The sequence below is a fragment of the Pan troglodytes genome, chromosome 20 (assembly GCF_028858775.2).
Source record: "Pan troglodytes isolate AG18354 chromosome 20, NHGRI_mPanTro3-v2.0_pri, whole genome shotgun sequence".
Lineage (NCBI taxonomy): Eukaryota > Metazoa > Chordata > Mammalia > Primates > Hominidae > Pan > Pan troglodytes.
Genome location: NC_072418.2, coordinates 60,302,291 through 60,324,637, shown reverse-complemented (window position 1 = coordinate 60,324,637; position 22,347 = coordinate 60,302,291). Strand labels below are relative to the sequence as shown.

Below are 22,347 nucleotides of genomic sequence, written 5' to 3'. Positions count from 1 at the left end.
TGAACCTAGTAACTCATTCACAGAATTTCTGCTACCCTTCTTCTTCTCTTTTCTTTTCTTTTCTTTTTTTTTTTTTTTTGAGACAGAATCTTGCTCTGTCACCCAGGCTGGAGTGCATTGGCGCGATCTCAGCTCACTGCAACCTCTGCCTCCTGGGTTCAAGCGATTCTTCTGCCTCAGCCTCCTGAATAGCTGAGATTATAGGTGCCCGCCACCACGCCCGGCTAATTTTTTTTTTCGCCCTGTTGCCCAGGCTGGAGTGCAATGGCATGATCTCAGCCCACTGCAACCCCCACTTCCCAGGTTAAAGCAATTCTCCTGCCTCAGCCTCCCGAGTAGCTGGGATTACAGGCACGCACCACCACGCCCAGCTAATTTTTTGTATCTTTAGTAGAGATAGGGTTTCACCATGTTGGCCAGGCTGGTCTCGAACTCCTGACCTTATGATCTGCCTGCCTCGGCCTCCCAAAGTGCTGGGATTATAGGCTTGAGCCACTGTGCCTGGCCACTTCTTCTTAATTGTAAATTCTGCTGGCTGGGGGCCCTTTGTTCCAAGGAAGGAGAGGTTCCACCAGAAGTAAATATTATTACATTTAATTGAAGGGTGATACAGCTACTTGTTCATCTGGGGATCCTTGCGTCACTTAAGCAAGAAGGTATTGCTTTTTTGCTTTGGATGAGTTAGGCTGAGTTGCTGCCATGGAATGGGAAGCATAGAGAGTTATGTCTGAGACCAGGGGATTTCTGGGGGATGTTTTGGTAAGTTCATGTTCAGAAATAAAACTAGCAACTCATCGAAGGGAGGACTTCTAAGAATCAGAAGTTTAGGTTTTGATATTTGGGGACATCCTCCAGGTTAAAAAACAAACAAAACCAAAATGCTACCCAGCTGAAGATCCGGCAGAGGCAGAAGAATAGGATGGTGGCGGGAGGGGAGAGGAGAATGAAAATCAAATCAATTTTCAACCTAAGACCAGTTAAGAAATCTCAATATTATAGATATCTTCCTTGTTTACATGTAAGAAATTGACTATAGAAATCAACAATGGCCAAGCCAAATATAAAACAGAACTCTAACCCACTACTGCACTGACCAGCTCAGGAAGCCAACCTGCTATCTACACTAACCAGATGAGGAAATCTCTCTCTCTCTCTCTCTCTCTCTCTCTCTCTCTCTCTCTCAAGAGTTTTAAGAGGACAGATTTATCTCAGGTCTAAAATTCTGCCTTCTTTTGTAGTGCATTACCTGATATCATTGGTTTCGGGGGGTACCAGAGATTACTTTGTCCTGTGAAAGAACTTGACCTTTCTGTGCGTAATGGCTGTCACAAGCAAGAGCTGCAGTGTCAGAAGCAGCTGGTGGCAGTTGTTTACAGTAAATGGTTATTACGACAGGAGGCTACTCATTTCTTTGCAGGTTTAGATATAAAAGGCATGCTCTAAACACTTACAAAAATGTCTTTACATCAACGTGCTCTATCAAAGTATTGTGCAGCCCAGTGCCATGATGTTTACTATGTGTTTTTTGTGAAGAAGCTTATATTTAAAAAATGAAGATGTGGTTTTTGCTAAAGAAAAAGTAATTCTGGGCCGGGCATGGTGGCTCACGCCTGTAATCCCAGCACTTTGGGAGGCCAAGGCAGGCAGATCACCTGAGGTCAGGAGTTCGAGACCAGCCTGGCCAACTTGGTGAAAACCCGTCTCTACTAAAAAAAAATACAAAAATTAGCCAGGCGTGATGGTAGGTGCCTTAATCCCAGTTACCTGGGAGGCAGAGGCAGGAGAATTGTTTGAACCCGGGAGGCAGAGGTTACAGTGAGCCAAGATCGTGCCATTGCACTCAAGCCTGGGGAACAAGAGTGAGACTTCTCTCAAAAAAAAAAAAAAAAAAAAAGAAAGAAAGAAAAAAGAGGAATTCTGTCTAGTTTAGGGGTTATGTAAAGGTCGTTTCAAAATGAAAGGAAAATAATGTAGATAAAAGTAAATAGATCCAGGACTGGGCGTAGTGGCTCAAGCCTATAATTTCAGAACTTTGGGAGGCTGAGGTGGGTGAATCACTTGAGGCCAGGAGTTTGAAACCAGCCTGGCCAACATGGAGAAACCCCATCTCTACTAATACAAAAATTAGCCGGACATGGTGGTGTGTGCCTGTAATCCCAGCTATGTGGGGGGCTGAGGCACGAGAATCACTTGAACCTGGGAGGTGGAGGTTGCAGTGAGCCAAGATCAAACCACTGCACTCCAGTATGGGTAACACAGTGAGATTCTGTCTCAAACAAACAAAGGTAAATAGATCTAAAAATTGGGGAAAGAGAAAAATAGAAAAAAATTTGTAAGAAGGTATAAAAGGTTTATGGAAAAATCTTACCTTGTGTGGTCAAAACCTGATTAAAATTGGATGGATTTGTTTATAAGACTTTATTCAAATTAGCTTTAGTATTGACAATACACAAATATAAAAATAGAATTTCGGCTGGGCGCAGTGGCTCATGCCTGTAATCCTGGCACTTTGGGATGCTGAGGTGGGCAGATCACAAGGTCAGGAGATCGAGACAATCATGGCTAACATGGTGAAACCCCATATCTACTAAAATATAAAAAATTAGCCGGGCGTGGTTGTGCGCACCTGTAGTCCCAGCTACTCAGGAGGCTGAGGCAGGGGAATTGCTTGAACCCAGGAGGCTGAGGTTGCAGTGAGCCAAGATCACATCACTGTACTCCAGCCTGGGCAACAGAGCAAGACTCTGTCTCAAAAAAAAAAAAAAAAAAAAAAGGCTGGGTGTGGTGGCTCACACCTCTAATCCCAGCACTTTGGGAGGTGGAGGCAGAGGCAGGCGGATCACGAGGTCTGGAGTTCGAGACCAGTCTGGCCAACATGGTGAAACCCCGTCTCTACTAAAAATACAAAAATTAGCCGGGCAAGGTGGTGCACACCTGTAATCCCCGCAACTCAGGGGGCTGTGGCAGGAGAACCACTTGAACCCAGGAGGCAGAGGTTGAAGTGAGCCAAGATCGCGCCATTGCACTCTGGCCTGGGCAACAGAGTGAGACTCCATCTCAAAAAAAAAAAAAAAAGTAGAAGTTCATTTTCTATTTTGAACACAATTTACATATATTAATAAGGGATAATAAAGTTTTTTCTTTAACTTTTGAATAGTCCTCAATTTAAAAATGGGTGGAGGATGAAAAACCTTTGATTCCTTAGTGGCCAAATGGCCATACATGGTATGGAACTGTGGCTGTCTGTGCTCAGTTACTAAAGGTAAGAGTTACCATGGAAATTTAGAGATGGATCCAACTCCCAGGGAGTTGGTACACTGGATGCATAAGAAAATGCAAACTAATATGCAAAAAGCAAAATATTCAATCTCTGGTTCACTGGATGCATAAGAAAATGCAAGCTAATAAGCAAAAAGCAAATTATTCAATCCTTTGTTATCTGCAACAGCGAAAAAAAAAAAATTAGAGAGTGCTGGGTCCAAACTTGATGCTAGATCAAGCTTAGATTTCAGTCCATCTGAACGAAAGCCACCAGCCAGCCTAAAAGCCACCTCCCACCAAGGGCAGAATCATTTAGGGACAACAGAAAATGCCTCTGAGACCTACGGCTACCAAGAAGGTAGTCATTGTGGGGAAGAGCAAAACCAAGTAACTATTCAAACCAGAGAGTATAATGTGAAGAACTTGTTTTACTTTATAGATTGAAATAGTCAGTTTCCTGAGGAACCATTACTAAAATGGATTGTGAGAGTTAACTAATTAAGGGACAGCATCTTTGGTTTTAAATGCTGCTGGATGGAAGAGCATGTTTCAGTTGATGCAGAACCTGAAACCACCTTTGCAGAACTATGAATAATGACAGAAATCTAACATGACTGTCTTGCTTCTGACCTCACAGGCTAAATTTTTTTTTTTCTTATTTTAGCTCAGATTCACATAAGGAACACAACTTGATCCCTCGTATGCACAGCTCACAATAGCACCTTTGCTGTTTATGTGGCTCTATTACATGACACAGAACCTGGCTTACTCTAGAAAAATTAGATGGAATAACTTTGACAATAGACTAGTCAAAGAGAGAACCCAAATAAAATCCCCCAAATCCCATTTAACAGCAATCCCCAACCCCTAAACCACAGACCGTACCAGTCCGTGGCCTGTCAGGAACTAGGCCACACAGTGCCGCACAGCAGGAGCGAGCATTCCTGCCTGATCTCCACCTCCTGATCAGCGGCGGCATTAGACATCATAGGAGCGCAAACCCTACCGTGAACTGTTGCATGCGAGGGACCTAGGTGCACTCCTTATGTGAATCTAACTAATGCCTGATGATCTGAGGTGGAAGAGTTTCATTCCGAAACCATCCAGCCCCCTGCACTGCCATCCACAGAAAAACTGTTTCCCATGAAACCAGTTCCTGGTGCCAAAAAGGTTGGGGGACTGCTGCCATACAAGATCATTTAGAATTTGGCATAATTTTCAAAATGACACAACCCCTGACAGGTTCTGTGGCTTTGGCACCTAAGCTATTCTATCTGTTGCCTAGAAACCATTAAGAGGAATGGTCAATGGCATGCACACCCCATGATAGGTACACACCTGGAAAGCAGCAGCAAGAGCACAGAGGAATGGTCAGTGGCATGCACACCCCATGACAGGTACACACCTGGAAAGCAGCAGCAAGAGCACAGAGGAATGGTCAGTGGCATGCACACCCCATGATAGGTACACACCTGGAAAGCAGCAGTAAGAGCACAGAGGGATGGTCAGTGGCATGCACACCCCATGATAGGTACACACCTGGAAAGCAGCAGTAAGAGCACAGTCATTGGGACTGGACGGCCTGGGTAGAGGGCAGGTCCACAGGTAAATTGCTGTATTTTGTGACCTTACTTAAAGTCCTTTAAAATGTATTCTTACCATGATGTATTCTCATACAACATTATACACCACTAAATATCTACATAGATTGGGGGAGAAAATGATCCAAGGGCTACAGAATGCAATTGGTATTTTGCAAAGATTTCTGTTTTGTATCAAAGATGACAAGCTGTTTCCTAGTTGTAAACACTGGGAAAAATTAACAAAATGAAAAGGCTCACAGGATAGAACATAGAAACAAGGGGTATTTACAGAGAAGCTCTGCATTGTTATAAAAATGGGATAGGACAGTTCTCAAAATGTAGTCCCTACATCAGCAACAACAAAATCACCTAGAAACCTGTTAGAAATGTTGCCTTCTATGGATTAGAGTGAGGACAAATCACAACTTTTGTGGAATGTTAGGAATGTAAAACGGTGCAAGTTTTATGGAAAAGTTTCTCAGTTCATCAAAGAATTAAAGTTAGAAGTACCATGTGATCCAGCAGTTCCACTTTTTGGGGTACCCAATAAGAATTGAAAGCAGGGTCTCAAAGAGATATTTGTGCCCTTATGCTTGTAGTAGCAATATTCACAATAGCCAGAGGTAGAAGTAACCCAAGTGTCCACGAATAGATGTCAGAAATAAAGGAAATGTGGTAAATGCAAACAATGAAATATTGCTCAGCCTTAAAATTTCTGACACATGCTAAAAAATGGATGAACTTTGAGGATATTATCCTAAGTGAAAAAAAATAAAAACACTCTAAGATTCTTCTTCTGAGAAGTACCAAGAATAGTCAGAGTCATAATGACTTAAAAATATGGTGGTCACCAGGGACTGAAGAATGTGGGAATGAGTTGTTTTTCAATGGTGGTTATAGAGTTTCATTTTACAAGATAAAGAGTTCAGGATATTCTTTGCTCAACAATGTCAATGTACTTCAAGTATTAAACAAGACATTACAATAGTTAAGATGGCAAATTTTATGTGGCATGTACTCACCATTGTTTTTTAAAAACCATATAATACTAGTTCTCAGTGCTAAATCAGAGATTTCTGGGTGTTGTTCATCATTTTGGCTACATTCAAGGCACATACGTGGCCTTTTTCCAGTGTGAACTACATGATGTCTAAGTAGTGCGAAGTAGTAGCAAAATAATGTCACACATTTGCTGTACTCAGAAGACTTTCACTAGTGTGGATATTCTGAAGCCCAATAAGTACAATCTTGCATGTTGAATCTTTACCACTTTCTACTTTATTGAAAAGACTCTTCTTCAGTGTAAACTCTCCAATGTCTAATGACATGAAAGTCAAACCAAAATAATGTCCCGAGTTTGCTGAACACACATTTCTGCAGTGTGAATTCTCTGATACACAGCGATTGGAGAGCTGTACCTACATAATTACCCACGTTCACGGCATTCAGTCTTTCTCCAGTGTGTACTGCCTGCTGTCCAGCCACAATATGTTGGCGACTGAAGGCTTTCCCACTTCCACTGCATTCATAAGGGCCTTATCCAGTGTGGACTTTCTGATGTCTGAGAAGTGTGGAGTTATACCTAAAGAATTTCCCACATTCACTGCACTGCTTTGCTGCAGTGTGAACTGTCTGATGACAAATGAGGTGGGACTTTGTAAGGAAAGCCTTCCCACACTCACTGCATTCATAAGGCCGTTCTCCAGTGTGAACTCTTTGGTGTTGAATGAGGACGGATTTCAAGCTGAAGAATTTCCCACATTCATTGCACTCATAAGGCCTTTCTCCAGTGTGAACTCTCTGATGTCTACTGAGTGTAGACCTTTCCATAAAGAATTTCCCACATTCACTGCAACCATAAGACCTTTTTCCTGTATGAATTCTGTAATGCCTAAAGAGGTTTGAGTTGCACTTAAAGAACTTCCCACATTCACTGCAACCATAAGGCCTCTTTCCAGTGTGAACCCTCTGATGTGTAATGAGTGTGGAACTCCACATAAACAATTTCCCACATTCACTGCACTCATAAGGCCTTTCTCCAGAGTGGATTGTCTGGTGACGAACAAGGTGAGACTTACAAAGAAAGGCCTTCCCACATTCATTGCACTCATAAGGCCTTTCTCCAGTGTGAGTTCTCTGATGTCTACTGAGTGTGGACCTTTCCATAAACAATATCCCACATTTGCTGCACTTATAAGTTCTTTCTCCAGTGTGGATTTTCTGATGGTCAGAAAGTTTATGTTTGTGGCTAAAGGCTTTCCCACATTCACTGCACAAGAAGGTCTTCCCTGCCATGTGAACTCTGTGGTTCTTCACAAATGTCGGTCTTCCTCCATCCCCTCTAGAAAGTTTCTCTCTAATCTGCTCCTTTTGGTGCTGGTGAAGATGTGCTGGACACGTGTACAGTCCCTGCTCGGGGTGTGTTCCGTCATGCTCAGCCAGACGCAGAATGTCCTTCAGAAGTGAGCTACATGTCTCACAGGGCTGGGTATTCTGGGTAGATAGACAGGGCTTTGGAGCCATGACCTGTGACACTCCTACAGAAACACCTGGCTCTAAAGGTGCCTCCTCATCCTCAGCTCCATGGCAACAACCTGTAAGAATAAAAATGCTGGTGAGGTGCATGTTGACTGTGATGAGCGGAGGCAACCCCATCACAAATGTCAGTCAGACACCCCATGAAAATGATCACGGAATTGGTGACAGGCATGAACCCTGGTACTGTGGCAGGCCAGGTCTCACTAACAGCTGAGCAGGCAGGCTTCCATGACAACGGTTTCAGCACTGACTGAGTGGTTAAGTTGATTAAAAGCTGATAGAGCCAGTGCCCTCATGTACAGGCTGGAATGTAACAAAAGCCCACCAAGAGTTTTGCCTAGGCCTTTCCTGGGCCTTAAAGGATGAAAAGATAATGAAGGAATTCTTAACAGGACCTGTTTAGGATTAAATACATTTTATTGGGGGTCTGAAGAAACTCCCCAGGCCTCCACGAATAAGTTTATTGGGGTTCTAAAGAAACTCCCCAAACCTCCATGATTTAAAAGGAGACAAGATAAGGGTAATCACCCCAGCACCTGGACCCATTTAGATTAAGTAAATTTACTGAGGCTCCAGAGGAAGGTCTTCAGGACTCAGATCTTGGTTACAGAGAAGTTAATCACTTATGTCTTTAGATGAATGCACACCCACATGTAGACAAATAGTTTAGAAGGTAGATAAGCTCTGGAAAACTTTGTAATTTTGAGTTGGTTTCCCAATAATTTCCAGGCCTTCTCCCTGTAACCGGTTACAGAAATAAAAACTCTCTTTTTCCCCAGTTCATCTGCATCTCATTATTGGGCTGCAAGAATAAGCAGCCCCAACCTCGGTTTGGTCTGGAAACAATATGGTTAGGCTCTGCGTCCCCACCCAGATCTCATCTTGAATCGTAATCTCCATAATCCCCACGTGTCAAGGGTGGGACCAGGTGAAGGTAACCGAATCATGGGGACGGTTGCCCCATGCTGTTCTCATGATCATGAGTTCTCCTGAGATCTCATGGGTTTTATTTATTTATTTTGAGACTGAGTCTTGCTCTGCCGCCCAGGCTGGAGTGCAGTGGCACGATCTCTGCTAACTGCAACATCTGCATCCTGGGTTCAAGTGATTATCCTGCCTCAGCTTCCTGAGTAGCTGGGATTACAGGCACGTGCCACCACGCCTGGCTAATTATTGTATTTTTAGTAGAGATGGGGTTTCACCATGTTTGCCAGGCTGGTCTCAAACTCCTGACCTCAGGTGATCCGCCCTCCTCGGCCTCCCAAAGTGCTGGGATTACAGGTGTGAGCCACTGCACCCGGCCAATCTAATGGTTTTATAAGCATGTTGCATTTCCCCTGCTTGCACTCACTCCATCCTGCTGTCCTGTGAAGAAGATGCCTGCTTCTCCTTTGCCTTCTACTATGATGGTAAGTTTCCTGAGACCTCCCAACCATGCGGAACTGTGAGTCAATTCAACCTCTTTCCTTTATAAATTATCCAATCTCGGGTATGTCTTTTTTTTTTTTTTTTTTTTTTTGAGACAAACTCTCATTCTTTCCCCGAGCCTGGAGTGCAGTGGCGTGATCTCAGCTCACTGCAACCTCCGCTTCCTGGGTTCAAGCAATTCTCCTGCCTCAGCCTCCCAAGTAGCTGGGATAACAGGTATGAGCCACCATGCCCGGCTAATTTTTGTTGTTGTTATTATTCTTAGTAGAGACGGGGTTTCGCCATGTTGGCCAGTCTGGTCTCAAACTCCTGATCTCAAGTGACCCATCCACCTCAGCCCCCCAAGGTGCTGGGATTACAGGAGTGGGCCACCAAGCCTGGCCAAGTATCGCGTATCTCTTTGAGACAGAGTTTTGCTCTGTCACCCAGGCTGGAGTGCAGTGGCATGATCTCAGCTCATTGCAACTTCCACCTCCTGGGTGCAAGTGATTCTCTTGCTTCAGCCTCCCGAGTAGCTAGGATTACAGGCACCTGCCACCATACCCGGCTAATTTTTGTATTTTTAGTAGAGATGGGGTTTCACCATATTGGCCAGGCTGGTCTCGAACTCCTACCTCAGATGATCCACCTGCCCCAGCCTCCCGAAGTGCTGGGATTACAGGAGTGAGCCACTGTGCCCAGCCAGGGTATTTCTTAATAGCAGTGTGAGAACGGACAAATATAGTAAACTGGTACTGAGGTAGTGAAATACTGCTGTAAGGATACCCAAAAATGTGGAAGTGACTTTGGAACTGGGTAACAGGCAGAGGCTGAAACAGTTTGGAGGGCTCAGCAGAAGACAGGAAATGTGGGAAAGTTTGGAACTTCCTAGAGACTTGATGAATGGTTTTGATCAAAATGCTGATTTAGCAATATGGGCCATGAAGTCCAGGCTGTGGTGGTCTTAGACGGAGATGAGGAACTTGTTGGGGACTGGAGTAAAGGTGACTCTTGCTATGCTTTAGCAAAGAGAATGGCAGCTTCTTGCCCCTGCCCTACATATCTGTGGAACTTTGAACTTGAGAGAGATGATTTAGGGTATCTGGCAGAAGAAATGTCTAAGTGCTAAAGTGTTCAAGAGGAAGCAAAGCAGAAAAGTTTGGAAAATTTGCAGGCTGGCTATGCAATAGAAAAGAAAAACCCATTTTCTGGGGAGAAATTCAAGGCTGCTGCAGAAATTTGCATAAGTAACGAGGAGCGGAATGTTAACCACGAAGATGATGGAGAAAATGTCTCCAGTGCCTGTCAGAGACCTTCCCGGCAGCCCCTCCCATCACAGGCCCAGAGGCCTAGGAGGGAAAAATGGTTTCGTGGGCCTGGCCCAGGCTGTTCAGTGCAGCCTCAGGACATGGAGCCCTGCATCCCAGCTGCTGGCCCTGGGTCCCCCTGCTCTATGCAGCCTCGGGACATGGCGCCCTGCATCCCAGCTGCTTCAACTCCAGCCATGGCTAAAAGGGGCAAGGTACAGCTCCAGCCATTGCTTCAGAGTTTAAGCCCCAAGCCTTGGTGGCTTGCACATGGTGTTGGGCCTGTGGGTGCAAAGAAGTCATGAACTGATATTTGGGAGGGAACCTCCACCTAGATTTCAGAGGAGGTATGGAAATGCCTGATGTCCAGGCAGAGGTTTGCTGCAGGGGTGGAACTCACGGAGAACCTCTGCTAGGGCACTGCAGGAAGGGAAATGTGGGGTCGGAGCCCCCACACAGACTCCCTACTGGGGCACTACCTAGTGGAGCTATGAGAAGAAGGCCACGTCCTCCAGTCCCCAGAATGGTAGATCCACCAACAGCTTGCAACATGTGCCTGAAAAAGCCAGAGACACTCAATGCCAGCCCATGAAAGCAGCTGAGGGGGGGTCTGTACCCTGCAAAGCCACAGGGGCAGAGTTGCCCAAGACAGTGGGAGCCCACCTATTGCATCACTGTGCCCTGGATGTGAGAGATGGAGTCAGAGGATATCATTTCAGAGCATTAAGATTTAATGACTGCCTCGCTGGGTTTTGGACTTGCATGGGGCCTGCAGGCTTTGTTTTGGCCCATTTCTTCCATTAGGAATAGGTACATTCATCCAGTGCCTCTATCCCCATTATATCTTAGAAGTAACTAACTTGCTTTTGATTTTACAGGCTCATAGGCAGAAGGGACTTGCCTCGTCTCAGATGAGACTTTGGACTTGGACTTTTGGGTTAATGCTAGAGTGAATTAAGAGTTTGGAGGACTGTTAGGAAGGCATGATTGGTGTTGAAATCTGAAAGGGACATAAAATTGGAGGGGGGCCGGGGTGGAATAATATGGTTAGGCTCTGTGTCCCCACCCAAATCTCATCTTGAATTGTAATCCCCATAATCCCCACGTGTCAAGGGTGGGACCAGGTGGACATAACTGAATCATGGGAACAGTTTCCCCCATGCCGTTCTCATGAAACTGAGTAAATTCTCATGAAATTTGCTGGTTTTATGTGTCTGGCATTTTCCCTGCTTGGACTCATTTGTCTTGCCGCCCTGTGAAGAAGATGCCTAGTTCTCCTTTGCCTTCTGCCATGACTGTAAGTTTCCTGAGGCCTCCCCAGCAATGGGGACCTGTGAGTCAATTAACCTCTTTCCTTTAGAAATTACCCAGTCTTGGGTATTTCCTAATAGCAGAGTGAGAATGAAGTAATACAAACACTAAGGCCAATGAGAAGAAGGCCTGCTGTGCAGAGTTGGACGTGGCAAATACCCATAATGGGAGAGCCCTGATGATGGGTAAGAACACAAGAGAGGGGTACAGTGCAGAGAGGAGGAGGGTCTCCAAGTCACTTCTCTGCAAATGGCTTTCCACAGGCCATGGCTGCTGGTGACTAGTGAGCAGTGTGTAGAAGGCTGTGTCTAAACCCAGAGAGATCTGATTATGACAGAGGAGATGGTGTTCAGGGACTACTGACAAATACATGCAGACCTCACCTTAAGTACAGGTCATGCAGTGGATGGCACTGCAGAGGGAGCAGTTGAAGAAAATAGGTAATGGCTGGAAGCCAGGGATTAGAAGTCAGAGTAAAAATGACAACGGGGGAAGGAAAAGAAGAGTGAGTTGTGGCAACCAGTCTTCAACTAAACAACAGGGGTCACCAGACAGATTCCTAGTAATATGACCCCAGCTGTGATATTACACCTTTTCCCAACTCCCAGGAACCAGGATCATGTCCCTCTGAGTCTCTACAGCCCTTCAGGGAGTAATATCCACCCTCTTGGGTACCACGGCCCTCCCCATTGCTTAAGGTGACAGTCTGTGAGACCTGAAAGAGACCAGTCCTAGGGGAAAGACAGAGAAAGAGACAAGACAGCACATTCCCAGAGAGATCACCTGATGATATCTCACATTCGATAATCACCAGAACTTCACAGAAGATTTCTACATCCTACACAATCAAGCCAGTGGTTCACCAAATTAGTGATCAGGTCAGTGCCAGAAATTCCAGGAACAAGAAGGCACCAAGAAATATTGGCAAGAGCAAGGGAACAACAGAGCACAGAGGTCTCATGCATTTGAATAGAACACAGGGCCAGTGGGTCTCTATGTCACCTTCAACATTTCTGGATCCTGAGCCCTTTCTTGCAAGCCTCAGAACAGCAGAGGATGGGGCTGCTAGGAAAAAGGAAGCACACAGCACATATTCCAGTCCTGACTCTCATGGAACATATGTCAGGAAACAAGGAAAAGAAGCAGCACCCATAGTCTCACTGTGGGAAACGCAGAGCTGCCTTCAGGTAAAAGGAGACAACACAGCCCAACCCAGGACACTGGGCAAGTGTGAGGGCCTTACCTAGTGAGGACAAAAGGGCCAAATTCTCCAGCATCACATCACGGTACAGCAATCTCTGAGCCTCATCAAGATGCCCCCACTCCTCCTGGGAGAAATATATGGCCACGTCCTCAAAAACCACACGACCCTGCCAAATTGGGAAAGATGAATACATGAGCAGCTTTTCAAACTGTATTTACTTAAGTTCTCTATTTATTTTCTACTTATATTTACCACCCATTAAACACAGGGACAAACTAACAGCTAAATGTGTTTCCATCTCCCCTACCATCCTGGGCACATATTCTGAACCATCTCCATCTCTAACTTTCTCAAACCAAGTCAGTATTTCCCATGCTCTAAATCAACCCAGGGACAGGTACTGCACAACTAGGGACAGTCCCAATAGCCCAGGTGTCCTGGAATTACTAAAACTAGCCAAACTATCCTGACAGCCAGCCCTGCCTTGTTTCCCTTGGAAACCCCAACAGCATCTGTGGACTAAACTAAACTCACTCCAATTTTCCCCCTGATCAAATCTGGTGTTTCACCGTGTGGCCCTGTGTTATGTGGTATGTAACCTCCTTAGGGAAACGTAAGGAATAAATATCTTCTTTCAGTGTCATTGGCCTGTCCCTGGCATCACTCACTCACATCCATAAATGAAAACTCCATGGGGGCCAGGCACAGTGGCTCATGCCTATAATCCCAGCACTTTGGGAGGCTGAGGCGGGCAGATCACCTGAGGTCAGGAGTTCAAGACCAGCCTGGCCAACACAGTGAAATCCCATCTCTACTAAAAATACAAAAATTAGGCGGGCATGGCGGCACATGCCTGTAGTCCTAGCTACTTGGGAGATTGAGGCAGAACTGCTTGAATCCAGGAGGTGCAGGTTGCAGTGAGCCAAGATCATGCCACTGCACTCCAGCCTGGGTGACAACACAGCAAGACTCCATCTAAAAAAAAAAAAACAAAAAACCCCAACGGGTACAATCACTGCTACATTTCTCTCTCCAGGAACTCATCCCTCTCCCCTACACCTCCTTTCCTTCCTCAATCTCTACACCCTCCCAATGTGGAAGAGAAACCACATCCAGGTGGCATGAGTGACTTTTCTCTCCATATTGACATTGGCCACCATGTCCAGCACACAGCGAAAACAGATGGAAGATAAGGTAGAAAAGGAATGTGGGCCTCCCATGGGGGGATCCATCCTCTCCTGCCAGCCAGTTTCCATGGAATCACCCAGATCTTGTCTCCCAAGACAACCAAATTCAGACTCATCCTCCTCCCTTGAGCTACCAGGGCCAGGGCCTGGGGCCCTCCATTCACACTCCTCCTGCCTGCACATCACTCTTCGGACAGCACTCCAATCCCATCTCTCACACCTCCACTCCAGTCAATTCCACAGACACCTCCCAGCCCACACCACAGGCATTTCCTTCACCTCCTAACAGGCCACTCTGCACACAGAAACCAGGTGGTGCACAGCAAATACGCTCAGCATCCAATTCACTCCCAGTCCTGCCCCAGAACACCAAAGTCCCCTAGCACCGGGGGCAGCCCTAAGCCCTGGGTTGAAGGTTCCCTACATGGCCCTGTTTCTCACTTCACTGTCAGCTGCCCAAACCATGTGAGGACTTCACATACTCTCAGCTGTGTCCTGCCTCATGGACACAGGATTGTAAGTTTCCTGAGGCCTCCAAGTTATGCTTCCTGTTAAGCCTGAAGAACTATGGGCTGGGTGCGGTGGCTCACGCCTGTAATCCCAACACTTTGGGAGGCCGAGGAGGATGGATCACGAGGTCAGGAGATCAAGACCATCCTGGCCAACATGGTGAAAGCTCATCTCTACTAAAAATACAAAAATTAGCTGGGCGTAGTGGGGTGAGTCTGTCGTCCCAGCTATTCAGGAGGCTGAGGCAGAAGAATCGCTTGAACCTGGCAGGGAGAGATTGCAGTGAGCCGAGATTGTGCCACTGCACTCCAGCCTGGGCCACATCTCAAAAAAAAAAAAAAAAAAAAGAACTGTGAGTCAATTAAACTTCTTTTCTTCATAAAGTACCCAGTCTCAGGTAGTTCTTTGTAGCAATATGAAAACAGACTAATAGAATTCCCATCCTCATCTCATTCCAACTGATGCTTAGCAACTCTCCGACCTCACCCTATTACCCTCCTCAGCAACCCCATCATGTCCACTCTCCTTCAGAAGTCTTTCTCACTCCTATACCCCACCATCTCACATACACTCATCCCCACAAACACTCCATTCCCTCATTTGTCTAGTGACTCCTCCACCACTGCACAGCTACCCAGTAAGAGACCCAGTTCTCATGCCCCATTCCAATTCTCTGTCTTCGAACAGCACTGCCACCATAACCTAGAGATGCTGTCACCTAAACTGAATCCATGGCTTCATCCTGGTCCATACGACAGCCACCGTAGTGTGGACGTCTCCAACCTGAACTCCTGCACCAGGAGTCTCTGAGACATCTGTGGCTTGAAAAAACACTGACTCCTCACACTCACTCTGAAAATTCCTAATACTGCTGACTTCTCCCATCTTAGCTGATGGAGCATCTATGCTTCCAAACAAAAACCATGGGGCCACTCCTGATTCCCCTTCTATCCCACCCCCCCAGCTGCCTCACTCTCTGTATCATAAAATGTGGGCAGCTCTAGTTAAAACTGAAGCTATGACCACTCCTGACAAGCCACCACCAACATCCACCTAGACTGCTGCAGGAACATCCTCTCAGATCTCCCTGCCATTACCCTCACCTCCACAGTCTGTCCTCCACTCAGACGCCAAAGAAAGTTCCTTAAGCTAGGGTCCTATCACTACCCTCTTCTGCTTCAAATCTTCCCCATCTACCACCTCCCTTAGATTAGAGACCCAGGACCTAGGCTGTCATTCCAGGCCTGATGTTTGTGTGTCTCTAGCCACCTCCCACTCTGCTCCCGATTCCTATCCGATATAACAGACACTTGCAGTTCCCTAAAAATCCAGTTCAGTCTCTCCTCTAAACACTGAAACATTCTTAATCTTGTGCCCATGACACTCTGACAGATGTTACCACGTCAATTGTCAAAAATGGGAGCCACTCCACATAATCCAGGGCCATCCAGGTAAGGTGTCACAGTAAACTTAAAACAATCAAACAAAAATCCCAGACCTAATTTAAGATACTAGAACTGGTGGAATCACTCACTTTTCAGACATAAGAGAGGGAGAAAGACAGAAAAAGAGTCTCTGTACACCACTTTTCTTTACATGGAGGTGCCAAAACCATCTATGAGATAACTGGTAGGTGAAAGGTAGAAAACACTCCACTCACCTGTGCAGGGTTCATTTCTGCCATCGCCAGGGGACCCTGAAGGAAGAGGGAAACCATGAGAAATGGGCAACGATGGGAAGATCTTACAGGCAGAGTTGGACCACCATCTCTTCTTCCTTACCCTAAAGCAAACTGATCTCAAGTTGATTGTATAAACTCAGCTCCTCTGACTTCACTGTTGGCTCTTAGCAGCACTGTGACTCTAGAAAAGAACTGAACCTGCTGGAGCTTCAGTGCTCTCATCTGTAAATAGGTTGTAAGAATGGCTCCCACCTCATAGGACTCCTACCGGTGTCAAACACTCGTTGCTCATCATATATATCAGCTATTACTGTTCTTGGATTAATGGTTTACTATATGTTTTCAGTATAAATGATGTAGTAGAATTTCAAAAACTGAGGTGTGTATTTTTAGCTTTTAAAATTTTAGAGGATACTAAAATTTTCCATGGTATGTTGATAATTATAGGCAAATTTGGGTCAAATCAATTATGTAGTGTTTGCAGGAATTTAACTCAATGAATAGCTTCACTTCTAACTGCCTATGTGTACACATTTAGAAGGACACTGGTTAGTGTTTATACCAATAAGTGTTTCATATATTCTTAATGAGTTGTAGGGAAGGGCTGAGCAGGTAGGTCAGCTACTGGTCCTCTCTGCAACCAGGCCTGCCTGTTACATAAGGCTCTGAGGGGAGCTTGCTGGGAGACCTTGACTGGGGCAGTAGATCATCCAATCTTGCCTTGATATGTGGAGAAGGGGAAAAAGCAGTGCCCTAGTTTAGAACCCAGCTGCTCCACTAGCCTGGATAACTTTTTTCTTTTCCCACAAAGAGTGGCCCTGAGGGTCAGCCAAGCCTGTAGGTGCAGAATATAAACCATCTCAAACCTTAGTCTCCATCCCAAGCCCATTCCTTATCCCACCCACGCCTCCCTTTTTCTAGGCAGAGGACAAAATCCTTACTATGGCAGGTCTGCGCCTTTCTAAAGTAAGCATCTGGCTTATGGCTCCACCTATGGTGTGAACCCCAAGTATCAGCTCTCTCCTCCCTCACCACATAGCTTGCAGGCAATGACCTTTAGACTTCCCTACCAAAATGGATCCTCAGGACCTGGTTCAATCTACACCCTCTATTCTTTTTTTTTTTTTTTTTTTCTTGAACAAACTATTTAAGAAATCAAATAGGGTAAAAATGAAGGTAGCAATTTTACACAAGGATATAAGACAAAGCTTAGAATTACTTGCTGAAAAGTTATTCAGAATGGAACAAAATTGTTCAAGTGCTCCCAGTTAGCACAGGTTGTGTTACTTGCTTTTCAATGGACATTTACTATTTTACAGTAAGATCTACTTATCATAGGAACAAACAGACAATTCCCAGCCCCCTCCGGTGTATTGCCTAAAAGGCTGAGTACAAATGTTAATGTAATCCAAGCTTTTCTTTGACAACAACCCTAAAAATTGCCTTACAACTTTTCACAAGTACAGGCATCAACAGTTGATTGTCTGAGGGAAAGGAAATATAAGAATATAAAGTGACAGAAGCAACACACTTCACTGTGGCCTGGAACTGCTCCCAGCCTCCTATTTTACAAACATGATTCAGGTTCTCACATTATAGCAAGATCACTATTCCTAGCTTCTGGCAGAAGCAGACATGTGACACTTAGCACTGCACAAGTGTTTCTTTGGCTTCTTGAGTAGTGCTATGTATACTGCCAATACATTTTTATAACATCTCTAAATGCATAACGTCCACGTATGTGCTATCACATTTCACTTCCAATGGCAGAATATTTTAGTTTTAAATCTATCTACCAAATCTTGACTATGACATTTGTTTCTGGATTGTTATAAGATCAACCTATCTGGGCCGGGTATGGTGGCTCACACCTGTAATCCCAGCACTTTGGGAGGCTGAGGCAGGAGAATTGCTTGAAGTCAGGAGGCAGAGGTTGCAGTGAGCCAAGCGCCACTGCACTCCAGCCTGGACGACAGAGCGAAACTCCATGTCAAAAAAAAAAAAAAAAAAACAATTTATCTGAATTGGGCAAGTCAAAAGCTTATTCCCAGCCAGGCGCAGTGGCTCACACCTGTAATCCCAGCACTCTGGGAGGCCGAGGCAGGCAGATAACCTGAGGTCAGGAGTTCAAGACCAGCCTGGCCAAAATGGCGAAACCCTGTCTCTACTAAAGATACAAAAATTAGCCAGGCGTATGCCTGTAATCCCAGCTACTCTGGAGGCTGAAGGAGAACTGCTTGAACCCGGGAGGCAGAGGCTGCAGTGAGCCAAGATCGTGCCACTGCACTCCAGCCTGCATGACAGGAGCAAGACTCCATCTCAAAAACAAAAAAACAAACACACACACACACACACAAAAAAAAGCTTATTCCCAATTTTTAAGTAAAAAATATTTCATGGCCAGGCGCAGTGGCTCACACCTGTAATCCCAGCACTTTGGGAGGCCGAGGCGAGCGGATCACGAGGTCAGGAGTTCAAGACCAGCCTGACCAATATGGTGAAATCCCGTCTTTACTAAAAATACAAAAATTAGCCAGGCGTGGTGGTGCATGCCTGTAATCCTAGCTACTCGGGAGGCTGAAGAAGGAGAATTGCTTGAACCCGGGAGGTGGAGGTTGCAGTGAGCCAAGATCGTGCCACTGCACTCCAGCCCCTGCACAACAGGAGCCAGACTCCATCTCAAAAGAAAAAAAAAAAAGAAAGAAAGAAAGAAAAAGAAAGCTTATTCCCAATTTTTAAGTAAAAATATTTCATGGCCGGGAGTGGTGGCTCACGCCTGTAATCCCAGCACTTTGGGAGGCCGAGGCAGGCAGATCACGAGGTCAGGAGTTCAAGACCAGCCTGACCAACACGGCGAAACCCCGTCTCTACTAAAAATACAAAAAAAATTAGGCAGGCATGGTGGTGGGAGCCTGTAATCCCAGCTACTCGGGAGGCTGAGGCAGAATTGCTTGAACCTGGGAGGCGGAGGGTGCAGTGAGACGAGACTGTGCCACTGCACTCCAGCCTGGGCAACAAGAGCAAAACTCCGTCTCAAAAAAAAAAAAAAAAAAAAGAAAGAAAGAAATTAATTATTATTGATAATGAGTTCTTTATAAATAACACTGTTCACAAGGAAATACTAATTGATCTACTGATATGTGACATGAGACAGAATGTACTATTTTTAAATATAAAAGAAATTTCATTAAGTTTACATAAGCTGAGAATACACAAAAGATTTCCAGGCTATTTAATCAAGTAATTTACAATGTACACATTCCTGAGTATACACCATTGTGGTGATATCATTTATTTTGGAATTTTCTCCATTCAGCTTAAAAGGTGTTTCTTCCCAAGAAACTGAACTTTTCTGTCAAATGCACTTGATCGAATAGGAGAATTGGGTTCATAAAATGGATTCATTGAAAATTTTATATATAAATCATAAACATCAGTAAAGAAGTTCTTTATTCCATCTTCTTGTCTTATGTCATGAAGCATAATAAACCTCATATGCCCCGCGGTGACAAATGCTGACACAAACCACTCGTTGAACTTGTCCACAGTTTTCAAGTACATGTTGTTCGACAGCCACATGTTCTCATCTACGAGGTCGAGAGCAGCATGAGCTATGAACTGGTTCAGATGACGATGGTCGTCTTTGGATTCTGCCTTCCCAGCTGGCAAAAACTCCATTTCAAAAACTGGATTATCATGGTGACCAACAATTACAAAGTAGAAGCTTCCAGACATGGTCTTCAATATATGGCTCCTGCAGCGGGAGGCCGACAACGGAAACGCAATGTCAGTTTCCGCGGAAGAGACCCGCGCTCCGCACCTTTTTTTGACACGGAATCTCGCTCTGTCGCCCAGGCTGGAGTGCAATGGCGCGATCTTGGCTCACTGCAATCTCCACCTCCTGGGTTCAGGCAATTCTCCTGCCTCAGCCTCCCGAATAGCTGGGATTACAGGCGCGCGCCACCACCCCCAGCTAATTTTTGTATTTTTACTAAAGACGAGGTTTCACCATGTTGGTCAGGCTGGTCTTGAACGCCTGACCTTGTGATCCGCTCGCCTTGGCCTCCCAAAGTGCTGGGATTACCGGCGTGAGCCACCGCGCCCGGCCACCCTCTATTCTTTTGAAGAATCTACACCAGCTCTCCTCTGTAGACTCCAGACCTTTCTGTCCCCCTACCCATATGACATTTTCAACTTGAGACGCCTGAGAATCACACTGGCCAAACTCCAACCCATGATCTTCTCCATGAAACCTACTTCTCATGCTGCTGACTTCCCCAACTTCATTCTTTCAGAAGTTCGGGCAAAAAAAAAAAAAAAAAAATGGCCCTTCACTCCCTATTTTTGCTCACAGACATATCTGATACGGCAGGAAAACCTGTTGGCTCTATCTTCCAGGTCTATCCAGAATCCCATCACATTGTCCCTCTTACACCACGGCTCTGGTGCAGCCTCTGGGATCCACTGCAGTGGCCTCTTCTGGGTCTCTCTGTGTCAATTCCCCATCCTGCTCGTTCTAACTCTGGACCTGCCCCTCCCACTGGTCTTCCCTTGACAACCTTCCATGGTTATACCGGCTGCTCAGGCTGCCATTCCAAGAGAGAATTCACAAAACCCTCTCTTTCCTGCAGAAACAACCCACACTCCGGGCTCCCCGACGCGGCCCACTCGGCAGCGCCTCCATGCTCTGAACCTGAGGTCCCCGAAGGGAGCTCTGAGGCTGCATCAAACCAGCTGATACGGGGACCCCACACAGGAACGCCCCTCTCTTCGAGACAAGGGGCCTGACCTGCAGGGCCCCTTCTATGGGCTTCAGCACTGGAAGGAGGGGTCGGGCGGAGGTGGGGGGGTCCTGGGATGGGGCACCCACCTCGGGTTCTTCGGCGGGGACTCCGCAGGTTCAGCCAGGGAAGAGAGAGGCGGGGGCGACAAAGGCAAGACAAGGACACCGCCGTCCCCAGTCCTTGTCAGCTGAGCTTCTGCCACTGTCAGTTGTGCCTGTGTCACTACCGCCTCTGCGTACAAGGAACCAAACCGCTTCTCGCGCTTTTCCGCTCCGTCACTTCGGTGACGTCATAGAGCGCCAAAGGCCGGAAATAGTGAAAACACCAGAGAAAATCAAATCAACCACCGAAAGAGGACGCCGGAAGTCCCGCCCTCCTACGATGCGCGCGCACGGACGGACGCACGCACGCACGCACGCAAAGGTTCCTTCCTGCACCTTCATTGGGTCAGTCGCGCTGCCGAGAACCGCAGTGTCTTCTGGGTTATGAAGTTTCGACACCAATTCTGGAGTTGCCTTAGAGCGTTGGTCAGTCCTTATATGGCGGATAGAGGCTCAGTGGCCCCGTTAGGGGAGCTGGTAAACGGAGTGCCGGACTCCACGGACAGGACGGGGCTTGGGTTTCTCTTAAAGGCGACATAACCAGATTTTCTTGAAGTAAGGTCTAGGATACTCACAGAAATGTGAGGGACCTATGATATCGGATTGTGAAGCACAGCAAGTTCTCAACGGCTACACCGCCAAAGGGACACACCATACCACAAAGGCACTCTGTCTCTACTCATGCCTCTCAGCCATATGTTGCTTTTCAAATACACATACGGTTAAACTTTGACTTCTATTTATTAAGCTTCAATATGGTCGGTCCAAGAGAACAAAGAAAGACTACATGGCTGGGAATTTGCACAAAAGATGACAGGAGATACCGACGTAGATTGAAAGGGTGACGCTGTGCCTCTGGATCCAGAAGAAAACATCATTACTGTCTGTAGAGTCAGTGATTGTGTTCCTACCAAGAGTGCAATGCTTTTATTCTAATAATACTTATTACTTCGTGTCTGAAATATTTTACATTTATTTTAAAAGTCTCAATCCTGTCTGAAAATGAGAGTGACTGATACATGCCATTTCCTGACAGGACATTTTGTGCCATTCCATAGTTGGAGTATATGTACATAGGGAACGTATTATCCCCAATAAAAACTGTGAACTTTCATGATCTTATCTCCTTCCTGAGAAGTGAGTTATCATTTTACAGGGAGTTGAAATTATCTGTGAAAATACTTGTGAAATGAAAATTACAGAAATCTATTAATAATAATTGTTAGGTTTTGAAGGGAAGGCGAGGGTTAAAGAAAGGCAGAGTTGGCAGCTCTACAGCAATGCAGGTTTTATGTCCAGCACGAGACCTGTGATGGGGAGAACTAGCTTAGTGCCAGAACCCATCACTGCTTACAGGCTGGGGCAATTATAGGCCTGGATGAGAGGGGTCAGGGGTGGGGGGGAGGGGGCGCGGCGGGAGGGTATGACTTGCTGCCCAGGAGGATGGTGGGGTTTTTTTTGTTTTTGGAGGAG

At 45.9% G+C, this 22,347-nt stretch overlaps 2 protein-coding genes across 3 annotated transcripts; both read right to left on the bottom strand.

The window, feature by feature from the left end:
- Window positions 1-5,832: 5,832 nt before the first annotated feature.
- ZNF547 (zinc finger protein 547) lies at window positions 5,833-21,143 on the bottom strand. Of its 2 annotated transcripts, none has more exons than XM_001142814.7 (4): window positions 20,860-21,143; window positions 15,969-16,004; window positions 12,651-12,777; window positions 5,833-7,438 (listed from the first exon to the last, which is right to left on the bottom strand). In XM_001142814.7, the coding sequence occupies exons 2-4, from the start codon at window positions 15,990-15,992 to the stop codon at window positions 6,381-6,383; spliced, it is 1,209 nt and encodes a 402-aa protein (XP_001142814.1). In that variant the 5' UTR covers window positions 15,993-16,004; window positions 20,860-21,143; the 3' UTR covers window positions 5,833-6,380. The 2 variants fall into 2 exon arrangements, with proteins under 2 accessions (XP_001142814.1, XP_016792441.1); XM_016936952.4 differs by lacking the exon at window positions 20,860-21,143 and adding an exon at window positions 16,090-16,222.
- On the bottom strand, window positions 19,205-20,990 carry TRAPPC2B (trafficking protein particle complex subunit 2B). The gene is made up of 2 exons (XM_009436502.5): window positions 20,860-20,990; window positions 19,205-19,743 (listed from the first exon to the last, which is right to left on the bottom strand). Exon 2 carries the CDS (start codon window positions 19,722-19,724, stop codon window positions 19,302-19,304), a length of 423 nt encoding a protein of 140 aa, XP_009434777.1. The 5' UTR covers window positions 19,725-19,743; window positions 20,860-20,990; the 3' UTR covers window positions 19,205-19,301.
- Window positions 21,144-22,347: the final 1,204 nt, after the last annotated feature.

Excerpts from the sequence above, each read along its gene's own strand:
- ZNF547 (XM_001142814.7), bottom strand. The coding sequence starts at position 15,992 with ATGGCAGAAATGAACCCTGCACAG. Across the intron at positions 12,778-15,968 it reads CAGAAATGAACCCTGCACAG|GGTCGTGTGGTTTTTGAGGA; the intron begins GTGAGTGGAGTG and ends CCAATTTGGCAG. Across the intron at positions 7,439-12,650 it reads GGCCCTTTTGTCCTCACTAG|GTTGTTGCCATGGAGCTGAG; the intron begins GTAAGGCCCTCA and ends TTATTCTTACAG.
- TRAPPC2B (XM_009436502.5), bottom strand. The coding sequence starts at position 19,724 with ATGTCTGGAAGCTTCTACTTTGTAATTGTTGGTCACCATGATAATCCA.